This window comes from Calonectris borealis, chromosome 15, assembly GCF_964195595.1.
Source record: "Calonectris borealis chromosome 15, bCalBor7.hap1.2, whole genome shotgun sequence".
Taxonomy (NCBI): Eukaryota; Metazoa; Chordata; class Aves; order Procellariiformes; family Procellariidae; genus Calonectris; species Calonectris borealis.
Window position 1 is genome coordinate 15,674,019 of NC_134326.1, and position 17,996 is coordinate 15,692,014.

At 45.5% G+C, this 17,996-nt stretch overlaps 1 protein-coding gene across 2 annotated transcripts; it reads left to right on the forward strand.

Moving 5' to 3' along the window:
• The first annotated feature begins 8,747 nt into the window (after positions 1–8,747).
• On the forward strand, positions 8,748–16,867 carry BOD1 (biorientation of chromosomes in cell division 1). 2 transcript variants are annotated; one of them, XM_075164384.1, is made up of 4 exons: positions 8,748–9,110; positions 10,464–10,588; positions 12,409–12,609; positions 13,818–16,867. In XM_075164384.1, the coding sequence occupies exons 1-3, from the start codon at positions 8,763–8,765 to the stop codon at positions 12,605–12,607; spliced, it is 672 nt and encodes a 223-aa protein (XP_075020485.1). In that variant the 5' UTR covers positions 8,748–8,762; the 3' UTR covers positions 12,608–12,609; positions 13,818–16,867. The 2 variants fall into 2 exon arrangements, with proteins under 2 accessions (XP_075020485.1, XP_075020486.1); XM_075164385.1 differs by lacking the exon at positions 12,409–12,609.
• The last annotated feature ends 1,129 nt before the right edge of the window (positions 16,868–17,996 follow it).

Below are 17,996 nucleotides of genomic sequence, written 5' to 3' on the forward strand. Positions count from 1 at the left end.
CGAGTAGTGTTATGTGTACTTTACAGCGTATTAAAAATAACCTTTTCTAGAAGCCCTTGATGTGAAATAATTTCTTTTTTTTTTTTTTTTTTTAACATCTAGCATGAAGCATTTTTATTTCAGACTTTAAAAGTGGGAAGTTACTGCAAGTTACAGACTTAAGATGGATCAGGGGGCTTTGGACAATTTTAAAATTAACCCCAAAGTGGGTCACCTGGGCAGCCAGACACCAATGTGCCTAAAAAGCAAACATGTTGGAAAGCGTTTCCTCTGTGAGCTGCCTTAAGCCCCACAATGAGTATCGACGGCCTCTCAAATCCCAGATGAGTGCACAGCCGAGTGTGTCAAATCATGGCCATGGCCATGCTCTCCAGACACAATGTTCAGGGCATCATAGCCAACCAGCCTTCATGTCAGGCGGAGTTGTTCATAGAAAGAATGAGTGTTTGGGCAGCCAGAAGCTCCACGGAGCAGGCAGTTTTTAGTTTAGAGCTTTAAGCGTTTCTAACTCTGCCGGTATCTCCCTCAGTTTGGGATTTCCGTAGCAACTTGGGCTGTTAGACACACCTTTTCTTTGCATTCTTTCATTGTTTTCCAGTTCCAGAAAGACATCAAACTAACATTCTCTCACCCCATCCCCAAAATATCAAGGGGATATTTTAAAATTAGAGGCAGAAAAACATTTCCCTTTGCAAATGGAACAGCCGTGTGAAAAAGGAGTGCCTCTCCTTCTCATAATGGGAAGGGATGAGGAGGATAGGACACACAAGCCTAAAATGAAAGCCTCAGGAAGGAGATTTCATGAAGAAATGTGTTTTTGTTCCTTGAGAATAAGCAGCATCTTCCTGAGACCCATCATTTTGATTCACTGTTTCATGTGTAAATAATTTACTAGGCTAAAAGGTCAAGAGCTGCAGGTCCTTAGAGAAGGGAAGAAAACTGCAAGCTGTAAATAAGGGACAAGTAACTTATGTGGAGCATAAAACGTGTTATGAGGCTACACATAGATATACATATGCACATATCCATAAAGAAATAGGCTAAAGCAGAGCTCCAGAACCAGCATACAGAGGCAGAAATAACCTCTACTCCATGTTTGCTCCCCCTTGAACTTGCCTTGAGAGCAGGAAATACAGTGAATATGATCTTTTGGGATAGAAATTACACTTTTAAATTAGATCCATGATGCCCAGATGTACTGCTGATGGATGTATGAAACAGAGGGGCAAAAGAAATTAATTTTCAGCCTACTTGTTTTCATCTTTTCATCCTCTAATGTCAGGGTAATTGCTCCTCTACTCCTGGATGTGACAGTCTAGTCCTTGCCTCTCTCCAGAAGGTAGGTGAACAGCTGGTTTCCTTTCTGACACCAGTGTATTTCCAATCAGCTGTCAGACAGCATTAGGTCCCTAAACGCTCACAGCATGTCACGCTTTCCTCCCGCTCAGAAACTCTAAATATGGGGTTTCATTCCCCAGTTTGAGGTAGGATAGGGTAAAGAGAAGAAAAGGGTCAAACCCTGTTCAGGTTCAAAATTATAGAGAATTCCAGGGAAGAAATTCTGGAAAGACAATGCAGTAGAAACAAGCAAGGGACCACTGACTGTCATAGTATGTTATCCTGACACAGATATTAAAACGGAAAGATCAGAAATAAGCTGCACTTTATCCCATGCACATCACTCCTCATAGTGGTTTTTATAGCAGTACTGCCCTCAATAGTAAAATCTGCGGTATCGAAAGTGAAATACTTCTCAGGCTCAGGCAAGAAAGGTAAATACTGCACTTCGAGAAACATGATTTTGTCCAGCAGTTTGCACAGATAGTCTACGTTTCTCAGTTTTATTCCTGTCTTTGACACTACATTCCAGAGCAATCACAAGCAATTCATTTTACCACCAAAAAGCCTGTATTCCCCTGCATAGTGGGGCAGTTACTGAATTCATCAGCTTAACTGGCATTTTTTTATAAACATTTATAAAACATGTGAAAACCCCAACTGAAAGCCAATTATTCCAACGTATTATATTACACAGATATACTACAAGGTTTCATTTGATGATCTAGTATGGAAAACTACCCGCTTGTGCATATATGGCAATAATATTTATATTATTTTTCCCACATGCTTTTAGTCTTTCATAATAATGGAAACAATGACATAAGAATGAACAACTGACATTTCTGTTTGAGGACACAGCATGCATCTCCTCTGAAAAGTTCTGCAGCGGCTCTGCTTTACAAATATATTTTCCTTAGGTACTTAAAGATACAGTACTTTGAGTTCCGAGTTGTTTCAGTTACAAGACAGAAACCACCAAAAAGATATGGAATAAAACACCATTCTGGAGATGAGTGTCTTGTCTACTAATTCTGTCTACCTAAGTCTCTATGTATCTGCTGTTACAACACCCAAATACTTCTAAAAGTATATTATGCATACGCATGCCCACATGCGTGTATACATATTTACGTATATAAATAAACAAATATATAAATTGCAATATAGTGTTTTGCACCAGTAATATATATAATGTTAGAGGGCCCAGTCTTGCAAGCAATACATAAAAACTGAACCTCAAGAGTAAATTTGTTGTACTGGAATCATTACCATTAGCACATTTGCAGGATTGGGGCCTTAGTCTGAGTTGAGGTCGATTCAGAAAGTGTGTCATATATACAGCATATGTTCTGTGGATAATACGTTGCCCAGCACGAATGGCAAACATGCAGGGAATACACGTTTTCTTCCAGGGCTCTGGATCCACTGAAAGGTTGGCAGGCTGGGTGCATGGTGCACATTCTTCAGGAGAGAATTATGGGCTGGGGAACATTCCTCCGACTTCTCAACTCTTTCAATAATTTGCCACCTGTGTAGCCAAGCTGTTCGTTCTGTAAATCTACAGGATCTAAAAACTCCAGCACTTCCTCCGGCTGCCAAAGAAAGCTCACCGCAGCGCTGACCCCGATCCATCCAAACACACAGTGAATACTGCATCAACTAGTTCAAGGTTTGATGCAAAGATTAAACAGCGAGCTTGGAACTGGTGACACCAAATGGACCAAACTCTCACACACGTATTTTCTCTACTTCAGAGGTCTCTGCACTGCTGTGCAGTTACCACCACGGTACAGGGGGCTAGGGTCGTATTCCTGAACACAGCTCCATCCTACCATGTGAACGGAGCAGAATCTGAGCTTCTGCAAAACGACACAACCCTACAAAAAGTAGGCAAACTTGGCCCAAAACCAGCGGGCATTGCTTGTATGCTCCTAACGGAGAAAAGCAAATTTAGTCTCATTGACACTGCTGCTGGATTCACCTTGGCTTATAGTCAGCTCGTACTAAATCACACGTTACAGTTCTCATGCACAGACCTATCAGGGCAATATCTAGGTTGCAAACACACCAGGGAAAAAGCTCACCTGCTAATAACAGCAAACCAGATTTGGGTCTGTACTGCTGGAGGTCCCAGCACAGGGAGAAAGGGAGGCAGCTTCTACAGCTCCTACCCAGGAGCAGCTGTTTTTTGTGTTGCACAAGCTGTCTTGATATCAACTCTAGCTTCAGCAGCATTTTACAGGGACACAGAATTGCTGGAGCAGAAGTGTGCCCCATTCACGGTCTTCCGCCTCCTGTAACCCCACTTCCAACCTAGAAAGCCTTTCCTGCAGAGGAAATGGAAGCAGGTGGTGAAGAAACCTGGCACGGATGTTACTTTCCCTGGCAAAAAATACACATCTGTCAGATGCCCATTTTGAGCATGCTAGGCTGGGTAACAAAATTCAAAGTGCAACTTCAGCAAGGCCCTGAAATGGGATAGCATGGCAAGATTCCTAGGGGGCTTCTCCTACACGAATATTAGAAAAGCAATCTTTAAAATTAATTTTAACCTTTTTTATATATAAATAGCTTGGATTTACAGAGGGAAAATTCCATTCAGAGAAGGGAATGCCTGCATACCTATTGAGTTTTGTCTGATCTCCTCTTGGGGTTAACCTGAACTTTCCTTCACACTACCCTGATTCCTCACTTCAGAAGAGATTTGTCTCTCTTTCTCTGCCCCAAATCCTTCCCAGCACTGAGCTGTGCAGAACTGGTAATGAGGGGCATCTTGGAGCACCGAGAGTTCATGTCTCTGTTCATTGTCTTTAGATGGACATCTGAGCGTTTATGCTGAAAGCATTATCTGCAATTTCAGAACCATCCCAGGCAGCCTCTGCTCCCAGACACCACCCCCAAATTACTGATATAGCTTGTAATTTACTATTACAGTTTTGACATCTGATTTTTCCCCAAACACTCTGAGCTCCAAAACCCAAACCCAAAACACACAGGCAATGGAAAATCATAGTCCCCCTTCAATGCTCTGTGACCTAGTCTATCAGGAAACTCAGCACTGTTGCTGGAACACTACAGTTTTTCAGTTAAAATGGCCAGAGTTCAATCATTTCGTTGCTAGCAATCTGAATGCATGTGCGCACGCGTGCATGAGAGAGGCAGTGGGAGTGAGTGAATATGCAGGTTCACCCTGCGCCTCTGCAACGGTCCCCATGGTAATTCTGTCTCGTTTCAGCACATACAGTGCCTGGCCACAGCCACCTATTCCAGGTTTCTCTGTCTAATCATTGGCAAGGGCAAAGCTGTTAGCAACTAGATTCAGTAACTGGCTTTTAATTTTGCAGCCAGAGGTTGTCAGGACAAGGAAGAGAAAACTGCCAACTATGTCTCCTCCGTACAGTCTCTGTCTTTTAACAACGATACAGGAGCTGGAGGTGGGAAACCTCAAGAAAGGAAAATGAGCCTTCCCCTCTTCCCAGTCACAGTGATTGCCCCCACCCCAAATCCCCATGATCAGGGGCTTGTATCTCAAATCGTTCTGTAGGAAAAAGCTACACCCATTGTCTAAGGAAGAAATCTCGTCAAACAGCAATGCCAAAACAGCAAATGCAAAAGCCAACAATGCTGTATGAAACATGGTTTACGATGTACTCTGGCTTTTTCTGCCTCTCCAGCAGCTGATCTGTTCTCGAGCACTGGAGATGGGCAGATTATACCAGGGCTGGTATCAGGCAAAAGCATGAACAAAGGTAGAAAGCTGGTCTCCACTGCAGAAGGGAGGAGGGGAAAAGGGAAGGGAAAAAACTTGCATCTCTGCAGAGCGATAAAACAGAATACAGGATACACCCCTCAGTGGTAATTGCATTTCTACAGACTTAATGAAAATCAGAAGCTGGGTGGACAGGGACCCAAATGAGTGCCATCACTGAGGAAAACGCAGTCAGGACTCCACTGCTGTGTATTCTGCACAGCGAGCACCAGACTGCCAGCTACACCATCCCTTGCAAGGTAGAAGGATCATACAGGAACTGCACAACAGCCAGTTTTAAGGACAGAAAGGACTCGAGCACCCATGAAACCAGGCTTCATTCACACCGCTTTTATGGAACAACTTGGTTTTGTCAGCCAATTGCAATGTCCGTGAACTCTTTTGTAGGCAGCTGTACCAGAAGGTAACTTTTTCCCTGTGATATCAGAATTTCCATGGAAAGAGATGCTGGTTTACAGCTCTTGTGATAGCGGCGACAGGAGGGGGAGTGGAGAATGGGGGCTGAGAAAGGAGGAAACCTGAAAGGCAGGGGTGGCAAACACTGACAAAAAAAGGACTGAGCTCTGGCTCTGATCATCTGTGATAGAAAGTGTGACTCTGGAAGGATGGTCCTTTACAAATTGAAATTACAATTAAGTATCCTAATCTCCCTGGTCAATCAAAGGAATGGGTTTCAGGGGGATTGTAACATAGGACACTAAGACTAAAAATCATTGCTTTGATTGTCATTTTGATCCACATAACTTTCTAAGCAATTTTTTTTCTATTTATTTCTCCTGAGATAAACTTTCTCCCTGAGGCTTACAGGTTTGCTTCCCCCCACAGCCTAAGCATCTATCCCATCATGAGAACTGCGTCTTCAAAAGCAGCAGCAAACAGGTAAGATTTCTCCCTTCCTGAGTCTCCCACTGACCTGAACTGTGCAAACTGCGTAAAGCTTTCCTTGAGGGCATGGATATAAGGAGAGTTCACAGATCTCATAAATTTTGTACTGGAGATCTGATGCAAGGAGAGGTCTACAGTCCTCCTCCCTGGCGGATAGGCTGCTTTATCTAAGACACCACAGTTTAATATGCTTGACTGTGTGCTATGATGTTGGGCAAAAATACCCAGATAGATTAGATTAAATGCTATGTTTTTCTTGTGCCCCAGCTACAGATCTCAAAACTATGAAACACTGCTTGACCTAGGTCACACAGCCAGCCAGCTTGTAAGAGCAACCCCATGAATCCTCATTATCCCTGCTAACTACAAGGTTTACCCTTTCCCCCACACCCTGAAACACCAATTGCATGTCCCTTTGTGCCATGCTGAGAAACAGATCACTGCATCCACCTACAGATAAAGGAAGAGGCCTAACATAGGGACTGCATTAATAACAGCCGCATCAGCACTGCTCTCCCATCTCATCACCATCAAGGCAGTTCCAGACAAGCTGCCAAGGCTGGGGATGGTGATAGCATTTAACTGAAGCAAGAAGCTGCTCTGGGTGCTGCAGCTGGGAGACATCCTGGATAGGAGAGGTTTGCACCATGGATGCTCACAGTCTCTTTGAGTAATTTGTTAATTGAGAGGAATTTTCACTTGTGACAGTCCCCAGTAAATCCTGGGCTGGATTCTCCTGAATGCAGTGTACTGCTGAGAGACTGGTTTTGCCTTTGAGGTTGCTCACTCCCAGCCGTGCAGGGGGAAGGAGCCCTTCCCAGGACAGCGGGAAAACTCGTGCCAAAAATAACCACCTTCTCCCGAGCTTCTTTTTGCTGCTGCCTAAGCGGCTGCGATGTACGCGGGCAGAGACAGACCATCCCTCTGGCTTCTGCTGCTTGTTCCCTAATGACGTTAATCGATTAATTACGTCCCTGCCTCGCGGGATGACGCCGGAGGAGCGGCCAGGACGAGCCGGCCCCGGGACCGCCGCCGGCCGCCGGCTGCCCTCTGCTGGGGCCGCCGCTCCGCTTCCCTGCCCGCCGGGAAACCGCCCTGGGCCACCGGCCCCGGCCCCTGCCAGCAGCCACCTGCTTGAGCCCCCGCGTCAGACCCCGTGTCCCCAGCCCGCGGGAGGGGTCGGGGCCGTGTCCCCGACAGGACACAGAACGAGGAGGTGCCAGCTCATGCGAGAGTTTTGTCTTACAAAAAGCGTTTACGTGCTGGATAGAGAAGCCTCCGGCGTGTCCCGTCGATGCCGCTGTTTGTACTGCACCAGCACGGGGCTTGAAGGGACAGTGACACATCCCCGTGGGACTCACTGGGGCAGGGCGTTACGACAGCTGGATTAATGCATTTCTATATACGGGGTTATCTTCACGTGAAAGGACAGCGCGACGTCAGCAAACTCCGTGCTGGCGTGAGCTGGTCAGAAGTGGTGGGGAAAAAGGACTGCTGGCAGCTGTCAGGCAGGAACGCGATTCCACGGATACTTCCGAGTGCCTGGATGAGTCACAGGGGTTTTATACCTGACTTCGAGATAGCCAAGACAGACTAGTGCCAGTGACATGGCGTCCGGCCGGAGGGACAGCTTTTCCGCTCCAGCAGGAGAGCGCTCGTGTGTCTCCGCAGAACACGGCAGTTGCACGAGATGCTTTTGTCAGTGTAAAGCTCGGCCTCTGTACACACTACCATTTTCCCCTCTTCTCTCCTCAGAGCTGCCAGATGGAAAGGAACAGCTTACGCCGCTTCTCGGGGCTGCTGAATTTTAATCAGGTAGAGAAGGACAATGCATCACACGCAAAACGTTGCCATCTTTTTGCTCATTCAGTAGTATACAAAAAGAAAGGTGAGGATGCACCTGTGCAGTGCATCTTTGTGGAAGATTGGATTATTACATTCATGCACGGCTTGTCCTCCTGCAGTTAAGATGAGAATATCCTATTCAATTCTTCTTTACAATGTGACTAGGAAAGAAATTAATGCATAGAATTTGTACCTTGCAGACATAATCAGAACAATAAATGACACCACTAGTCTAAGCACACACAACAGAGAAAGCACCTTTAACAGAGCCTCCCTTGCTCATTCACTCTGCAGGGACTGCTGTCGGGGTAGGCCTTTGGTGCTGCCCTTCCTTTTGCTAGTGGTGTAACCAATTTAGGACCGGGTGGAAATCCAGGACGATCCCACGCAAATTGATTTTTTTCTGAATTTACATTAGTGCTGTCCTCACTACACCACTGAAACACACTCTGAAGTCGCAACCTGGCAGATATCCTCTAGGGAATCCGAGAGCCTCCCCGGGACGGGGATCCCAGACCGCCAATCGATGCTGAGGTAAACCCGCGGCCCTCTGCCCCCAACACAGCACCTCTGGAGCGGAGGCCTGACTGACTCTGCTCCGGGTGGACCCAGGGAGCAGCGCACTGCGTGCTCAGCGTCCTGTGCCCGGCCCGGCTGGCTTATAACGGCACCACCACCAAACTGCCCGCCGGGGCAGCCCCGGCCCCAGGCAGGCTGCTGGGGGAGGTTGGGGGGGAAGGCCGGCATGCTCCCCCCAGGCGAACTGCAATTCCCAAGATGCATCGCAAAAGCAAGGCGCCCGCCCCTCCGCTGCCTTGTGGGGATGTTGTCGCAGTGCACTGTGGGATTTGTAGTTCCCCCGAGCCACCCAGCGGCCCACGGCCTATAACCGCGCCTCCTGTGGAGGACTCGCCTCCCCGTGATGCAGCGCGCCAGGGTGACGCAGAACGCCGCGCGCCGCCAGCGACGGTCGCGGTGCCGGGGGCCGCGGGCGAGCGGGGCGCAGCCGCTGGCGGGCCCCGGGCGCAGGCCGTGGGCCATGTCCGAGAGCGGCGGCGCCGGCGGGGCCGCCCCGGGCGGGGGAGGCGGCGGAGCGGGCGGCGGAGGGGGCGCGGGCGGCGCGGCCTCTGGCTCGGGGCCCGGCGCTACCGACCCGGCCTCGCTGCCGCCCGGCGACGCGCAGCTCATCGCCATCATCGTGGAGCAGCTGAAGAGCCGCGGCCTGTTCGACGGCTTCCGCCGGGACTGCCTGGCCGACGTGGACACCAAGGTAGCGCCGCCGAAGCGGGCGGCCCGGCTCCCGGGGGACCGCCGGCGGGGCGGGGCCGGTGTCTCCTCCCCAGGCCGGAGCTGCGGGCACCGTCCCTGGAACCCGGCTACCGTTGGCCGAAGGGGCACCCGCGTCCCTTCCCTTCCCCTCTCCCCCCTGCCCCGGTGGCCCGCACTCGGGACTGGGGGAGGCCGGCCAGCATGGCGGGCAGCAGCTGCCGTGCTGCTCTCTCGGTCGGTGCGGTTTCACGCCCCCGCTGCGACCGGCACCTGTCAGACAGGCTGCTCTAGAGGTGGTCCTGGCTGGCAGCGACAGCGACTCCCCAGGGGAGAAACAGGCCAGAGAACAGGCTCAGGCTTTAATTTTCTAGCTCAGGCCTTATTAGAACGGTCCCCCATAAGAACACTGTTCCTCTTGAGCGTAACTGCCGCATTTCCAAAACAAACATTTAACCTTTCTTTCTTGAGTAGGTGTTCTCAGACTATTGTTTGAAATGAATTTCTTTCTCAGTCACAATATAAACTCCTGAGCATTTGTTGGCAGTATTGAAGTTCAGTCGTTCACAAGTGGCCTGTCAAAATTAAACACTGGTGGTTTGCTTTCCCAAACTGTTACGCTTTCAGCAAGAGTCCTGTTCTGGGACCTGCAATCGTCATTCTAGGCCACCCCGGCAGCTGTAGCAAAACCATTCCTGAAGCTGTCAGGTCATCTGCACAGAGCAGCCATAGGTCAGAGCAGCTTTGTCAGGATAGATATTCGCTGCCCAGGACAGACACTGCACCTGTGTTACCAACCCTTTCATTCATCGTCCTATATGCATATCAAATTCTGAAATTTAAATGTTGCCATCCTCTTGTCCTTCCCTTGCACAGTACCAGGACCTGGATGGTCATATGTATTTATATAGGTTTGTTAGTTCAATTCTTGTTCACTGGAATTAAGTTTCCACCGATAAAACCCACATAATTCTAATCTTCTGTGTTAGTGTCACAGCAGGAAATAATTAAGTTCTTTTTTAGTGACAATATTATTCAGCCAGTTTCCTAGGAATTCTGTGATGGAGGGTTTCCAGACAACAAGAACTCTGCTTAAACAACTCCTGTCTGCACAGGCAGTTTGCATGTCACTAAGTAATATTACGAGCAACCAATAGCACACTGACCAACTGTTCTTTGCAATTACCAGTTGCGTTCTTAGGTAAAACAAGCTTACCTTTGTTCAGAAAGTGAAAGGATGGAGAACATAGACAACAGAACAGTAGTGTACATGACAAAAGATGTACTATGAAGGACTCTGGCAGGGGATTGTTTTGAGATCTTTTAGCTGTTTAACCGGAATTTTTTTTTTTTTTAGCCAGCCTATCAGAATTTGAGGCAGAAAGTAGACAACTTTGTATCGACCCACCTGGACAAACAGGAATGGAATCCAACAATGAACAAAAACCAGTTACGAAATGGGCTAAGGCAGAGTGTGATTCAGTAAGTAAGCAACATTCTGTAAAATAATGGTAATGCTATTTGATAAGTAATATATAACTATCTAACCTCATCACCTAAGTCAAATAAGAATTTGCAGAATTAAGTTTTTCACAACACTTTCTGTTGTGCTCTCCTGAGTTTCATATAATAGTGGGTGCAGTCTTAACTCTCATTAAAATGCTTACATTACCGCTTTACCTGAAATTTGTATTTTCATGAGTGGAGCAGCATATTCGCTATCTAGCCAAGTTATTGCTGCAAATAACCAAAGCTGCGCCTGCTAGCAAAACTGCGCCTGACATGCTGGGCTGAATGGCCTTGATCTTTTCAGAAAAGAGAAGAGCCTACATCACTTAAAGAAAGAATCCTGAAGATGCCAAAGCTTAAGTAGGTTTTGACCACTAGCAGGCAGTAATCAAACTGGGCTAGCCTGATTTCATGCAGCAGAGGGTAGCTTTTATACAGCTGTTTAAGAGAGTACATTTCCAGCATGGAAAGCCAGCTTAAACTATGCTGCTTAGAGATTTAGGTTTAGTATCTCTTGCTGCTAACTCATTGCAGTCTGAAGCACAAGCCTTAGCTTGTTTGACTGTTTTTTTACTATAAAAACTTTATAGTAAAAGTTGTGGGAAGAGGGGCAGTAGAGAACTTGATAATGGCATTTATGCTTATCAGGAAAGTTATTAGAATGTCTCGCACACAGAAGAAACTGTATTTCAGAGCACTTGATAGAACCTGTAAATCATTAGTATGTAACATTACTGTGTTTAATCTGTGATTAGAGAAGGGGGTGTCCCCTGGAAGTGCAGAATTTCCTGTCTTTGAGACCTTGAGACATGTTTGTCAATGCTTCCTCTTATTTCACGTTACTCTACCACTAGAATGAAGTGGACAATTGAAAACTGTTATATCAGAGAGCCTGTAATAAGAAGAATGTAAAGTGCTCCCTTAAAGTAGGCTATTAGTACAAAGAATAGACACACGGTATTATTGAAGAGTCCCTGTCACTCCTGTAGTTGCAAGAGTGAGCACTGAGGGTGTCAAGATGTGTATGTCCTTTGTTGCATGCACGTGTACGTGTGCTGTTACCTGGAGGTGACATGATGTGCCGTGACCCTGCACCCAGTCGCTCACCAGCATTCACGGCCTTACTAGTCTTGTGGCTGCTTCTCCGAGCGCCAGGCAACGTCTCCACTTCCTGTCCCCCGCTCCCTTGCAGACATGACTTAAGCCTGCTAGACAGCCTGTGCCCCACAATCCAAGAGTCTGACGCAGCCCCTGAAGTAATAAGTCACTTCAATTACTAGTGTTCAGTTCCAGAAACTTTGCTGTGTGCTACATGTGCTTGTTTTTATAATTAATACCCATCTGTCTAGACTAACAGTTACAAGGAGTGAGTGACAGTAATGCTATTAGGGGGAAGGCCTCTTCTCCCTCAAGTCGGCCAAAAAAAAGACTGTGCTCTCACCTGCCCTCCTCCTCAGAATAGCTTGTTTCCCTTGTTTGTGCCAGAATGTGTTTGTTTGCTTTCATGTTGACCTCATTTCCACATGAGCCCTATTAAAGTGGCTCTTGTCCAACATGTCATTTAAGTACCTGGGAGACCAGATGTCAGTTGTTAATTCTGTAGGGAGAAGTGAGAGGGGGTGGGGGGAAATAGGTGATTGAAACAACTCCCTGTTAAGGATCTACTGAGTGGGCTGCAGTTCTCACCATGTTAATGCTAATTGCAGTTGACAGGAGGGCTCTGGAGAATTACTGGAGGAGATTGGGGAGAAGTTTTTCAGAGGAGCTGAATGACTCCTTTGTCTTTGTTCAAGGTCAGGAATGCTGGAAGCTGGAGTGGACAGAATTATTTCTCAGGTGGTGGATCCAAAACTAAACCACATCTTCAGGCCTCAGATAGAGAGGGCGATTCATGAATTTTTGGCTGCACAAAAGAAAGAGGAAAGTGTGCCAGCTCCTCCTCCAGAGCCTGAGAATAAGGATCCTCCTGCTCCATCTCAGGATGCCTCCTAAAGGTCTTGTATCTCTGCACTTACTACTTACATTTTTCATGTACCTCATCTCTGTAGTTTGTGTAATGCAAGACTGAGAAGACATTGTATTCTTCCTGGCTTGACAGGGAGGACACTTTGATCATCAGCATGTTGTCAATGTCAGACAGTCATCTGAGCTGCTTCCACTTAAGTGTCTGCTAAAAATATATTAGGACTGAAGACATAGGTATGATGCAAAACAGCTATCAAGGAACACTGTGGACTCTGCCAGTGCTGGTTTTGGATCAGGCCAAAAGGCCTTTTATTCCTGTAAAAGCATATCCAACAGTGACTGACATGGAATTGGCTGCATAGCTTTCAGAACAATATCAAACGGATTAAAAATATATATCCTTTACTGAAATACATCTGAAAGTAGAGTGGTGACAAGTTATTGTGCTTTAGCATTGGAAGTTTTAGATAGCTCTTCTTTAGAACATACACTGGAGTGTTGAATTGTTAGTGACTGAAATATTCACTGCTGGAGTAAGGGTAATGACTCTGGGAGTGAATAACTGTTCATTCCAAATTGACTGGTTTAAATAGAGCAACCTATATCTTTCCAGCAGAGAGGACTGAGGGTGCCTTTGTTGCAAACAAGTTCATTCTGGCTTTTGTGATTAAAATAACTCAAGGGGCCTCAGGGGGCTATAATTGCTACTCTGTCTTAACACAAATGACTATGCACCCATCTCTGCTAAGGCCCTGTATCTTAACGTTGATTTGAATATTGAGGCCTGTGTGCACATTACTGAGGAATCACTATCTTGATGGAAAATTTCAATCTGCAGCTTTGCTGGGGAACTTAAAACCATACTGCATGAAAGGAAGTTAATTGTGAATTGTTCTGTCTGCTAAAGCTTTCTGAAACCAAAAATTTTCCTTGTAATCTACAGCTGATTTATTAAGAAGGAATAAGTAACCTACAATAGCTGTTCTCATGCTTGGAATTATTAGATCAATTAGCATGACTTTTAATTTAATAGTAGAAGTTAAACTGCCTGTAGTATCATCCTGAGTTATTTAGTTATCTGTGACTTGCAGCCTTAATGCCATGATAGATCTGTGCATTTGTCCAGTTGAAGTAAAGTCCATTATAACCTGCAGCTAAGTGCAGCTGTTAATTAATATATTCTAATCTAGTCTCTATTCAAATGCATTTACTCGTGAACTCTCTTTTTTTCTTGCAGTGAGTTCCTGATACTAAGCAGCTGCGGTTGCAAAATACGTGTCCTGTTAGATTGGCAATGGATTACTTGTTCCATTTGGTGCAGGATTGCTGTCTGCCAAAGATGATTAACCTTTATCAGACCTGTGGGAAGGCATTGAAATCAGTGAAATTCAGATGCACCCAGAGCTCTGCGTGTGGAGGGACAGCCAAAATGTGAAGATATTTTTGCTATTAACAGCAATACAGAGAGCAGCGTGTATTCTTGTTAGTCATGCCTTCAGGCAAGGGGGTGGGAATTAAAAGGGAGTTGGCTCTTGTCTGGAGGGAGCAGGGAAGTAGTTTGAGATGATACTGGACTTGGGAGCAGGAAGAAAAGAAAGATGGTTTTGGGGGTAGGGTAGTCTCCTGGAGACCAAGTAAGAGCTGACAGATTTTCTTTGATATAAGCCAGATGAGAGGAAGCATCGTACACCTCTGCTGCATAACACAGCATTGAGTAGTAGGTGCCAAGTCAGGTGTAACTCATTGCACTGCCTGCTTTAGGAAAGACATTTCCCGTTTAAAACTGGAAAGAACACTTCAGGATCAATTATCTAGATAATTTCAGTTGCATCGCAGGAAAATGTTTACAGTTGGCTATGACTATAGCTAATTTAATTGTTATTTCCTAGGTAACTCTGGGAAGTGAAGGGCACCAGAGTAGGTGATCAGTTTGAAACTTGCCTCTTTCAACTTGAAAGATTTTTCTTTCCTGTGAAATTTCTCAGGTGTCTAGTGGAAACTGTCCTATGCTTTCAGCTTGAATGCATGCAGTGTCCTCTGGATGACAGTCAAGTAGAGAATGTGATCAAATATTCTGCCAGCAGATGTCCATACCTTTTGCAATAAAAGACTTCAAAAAGCATCTCTGACTCCTAGCTTTTTCAGAATTTTTTTTCTTAAGGAAAAGCTACTTTAAAGAAATCCAGGAGTCCTGATTGCTAGAACCTTAATGGAAGTGTGACCTCACACAGTTTATAGATTAAGCCAGGTCTGACCACAGGGGTTTGTTAGTAGAAGTTATCATGAAATAAGATGGATATTAGTATTCTTCACCATATAAGGTCTCTCTCAAAAAATCTGAAGTATCAAAGAACTGAACTCACCTTACCGCACATCATTTATGAGGTATAAATCCTGAGTAAGTTCAGTCTGGTGCTAGTGATGGTGAAGGCATGTTCAACCTCGTGAAAACAATGCACTTCTGGCAATAGACTAGAGCTATTCCATTTTTTTCCTTTCAGATAGCAATCTTTTAAGAAGAGTAAGTGTCACTGAGTAACACTTAATAATGTTCGAATCCTTGCTATTCGTGGGCTACATACCTCCACTGCAGCCTTACCCATAGACCCTGTATGTGAACAGATGCAGTTCCAGCTATACTCTGCTCCCTTTTCAAAACAGGTAATTTGTAGGGAAGATGGATGCTGTGGTTTAATCTTGTAGCTAACTTATTTTGCTTAGTACCTCCTCTCAACACAGTTACATGCAGAAGTGGAGATGACAGAACATCTGGTATTTTAAACCCTTTACAGAAGAGCTCTGTGAACTCCACCACTGCAGTAAGTTTGCACTCTGCACAGTGCTGTATAATCCTGCTGATACATGATTCTTCCGTCAATATTTTTATCCCATTTAAGTGTTCCTCTCAGAATGGGAACTTAAATACCTGTACTTTTTAGTGATAACTATATTGGCCACAACCTTCCTGATATGGTTTGAAAAATCTGTATTTTGGGATAATTTGGTTGTGTGGCTTGACTGTCGCTATTATATAGTCTGTGTTCCTGCTGTAAAACAGGACAAGGGGTATATGAGGAAAGGGCGCTCTCCTGCATGTTGATTTGGTGGTTAAAGACTGCTCTCCAAATCAGTGGTAGGAGTTTTCCCTTAGAGCCTTAAGGGCAGCTCTTGGCAGGAAAAGATCCATCTTTTATCTCCTGGTAGGGTGTCTTGACCACTTTTTTGAAACTGAGCCATTTATGCAGGGGAAAAAAAAGTTCAAGAGTCTAGAAAGAGAGCAAGTAAAAAGCATTCTAACTGTGCTTAGACAAAGTCTGGATTACAGTAGTAGTAGTTAGGGAGGAGGGATGCCAGTTCAGTTTTAAAAAGTAGTAAGCAGAGCTGGATTTATTGCAGTGAGGAGGGAATCTGAACCTGTGTTCCCTACCTCTGACAAGTGCTCTAGCAGCTGGGGGAAGGACCATAGAATCAGCCACCATAGTTTTTAAAAGATTTTTCCATTGTTCTGTTTTTGCATGTGGTGCTGTGTTAAACTCTGAACAGTAACGCTGTGCCGCTGCTGTGCGTGTGTAGGGCTATGCCTTTAGTTGGTCTCAGCCTATGCACAGTGCATGACTGCAGTGACTATGGGAACTGAGGCACCTAATGAGATTAGGTAGCCAATCCACGTTTCGGATCATAGTCTTTAAAGTTTGGGCTCTAAAGTCCTTGCTTTGGATCAGAGCCTTGGAAGTAACAAGCTTTGGAAGCATACCTTACATCTAATGGGACAGGAAGAAAAACCACCAAGTCCTTACCATGATGAAGAAATGGTAGGTAGTGCCCTTTGGTTATATACATTTGTCCCTGGCAACTGATAGAAACAGGATTCTAGCCTTAATAATTCTATAATATTATAGAAATCTTCATACCAGAACAAAAGAACAAGTTTGGACCTACTGTAGAAGTGAAATTGTTCCCTTGTGTAGTAGTATGTCGGACTAAAGTTAGCATATTAGTCAGTTTACATCGCTATGCTGGATATGTTAAATAGAGTCCAGAGAGGCGGACAGCTCTAAGACACTTGAATAATTCAAGAAGCAATTAGATGCCTTTGTGGAGCTGAAGGGGCAGGGCCATACTTCAGGAGGATGAGCCTCAGTGGTCAAATGGGCCTTCTCTTTGATCTGAGAGTCCTCCTCACATTCCAAGTTGACTGTTCCTGTTTCCTGGACAGTCATTTAGTACCTCGAATTTTCCTTCTCAGATGAACACGTTCATGCTTTTAATACATTTCAAGAGATTGCACCATTTCATTCATCTGATATACTAATAATGTGAAGGAGCTTAAAAGATTTTCTGCCCCCTTGGCTTTGCCTCTCCCAACCATGTGCATTTGTTTCTGCCCAGCACAAAAGACCAGTTGCAGTTTAAAGAAAACATGCAGGGAGTTTGAGTTGTGTTCTTGGAAAACCAGCCTTGCCACTGCGTGGCTGCTCTGCCCTATGGCAATGCCGGAGTCCAAAGCCTGCAGGAGCCAGCCTGCCTCAGTACGTAGGTACTAGATTCAGAACAAGGAGGTGCAAGTTCTCTGCAGTGTCCTGCTAGCCCACAGCCATGCCTGTGGCTAGTTGTTTTACCTGTTTGCTTGCCTGTAAAGTGAAGATAACTTTACCCTCCTATGTAATTCCTGGAGTGGGAGGAAGTCAGGTGCTATAGTTAGGCCCAATACAATGAAAACACAGAATGGAAGGAATGCATACATAGTATACATGCACACCGGTAAGTTGTGATATACTGTACAAGTTTTAAGGATTGGACATTATAGCTGAAGTCCCATGGACTCATCTTGAAATCCCTATCTTGCTGGCCAGACTAGGGGTTTTAATTATGCCATTTACTGTCAGATCGTGACTTCAGACTTAGAAGCAGATGGATTGAACTATGAACCAATGAACCCAGTTTCACAAGCCCTGTGAAGGAGGAACCAAAACCTATCTAGAAGAATGGAGTTGCCATGCATCAGTCAATCAACCCAGCACTTATCAATCACAACCAAGTGGCATATAAGGCAGTGCCTGAAATTCTAGCTGTTGCTTAGCTATTAAAGGAATTATCACACATCCTATATGATTAATATACAGTAAAGCAAAAACCACCCTGATCTTAAGGTGGGGGGAAGAAGAAGGGAGAGCAGAGTGCCACTGATGATGGCCACCTGAAAAGCCATGAGCAGGTGTCAGCACTCTCCCCTCCAGCACTGCTTCAGCTGCTGCACTTTCCTGGGCTGCCTTTGGGGTTGATGGATCACTCTGGTCACTTAAGCCAGAGCACAAGGAAGGGGATTCTATTAATAAACTTTCGCCAGCTGACCCTTCTGGCAAAAGCAGGCTTGAAAAATTAGTCTGGACACCAACTGTACGGTATTTGTAGCTTT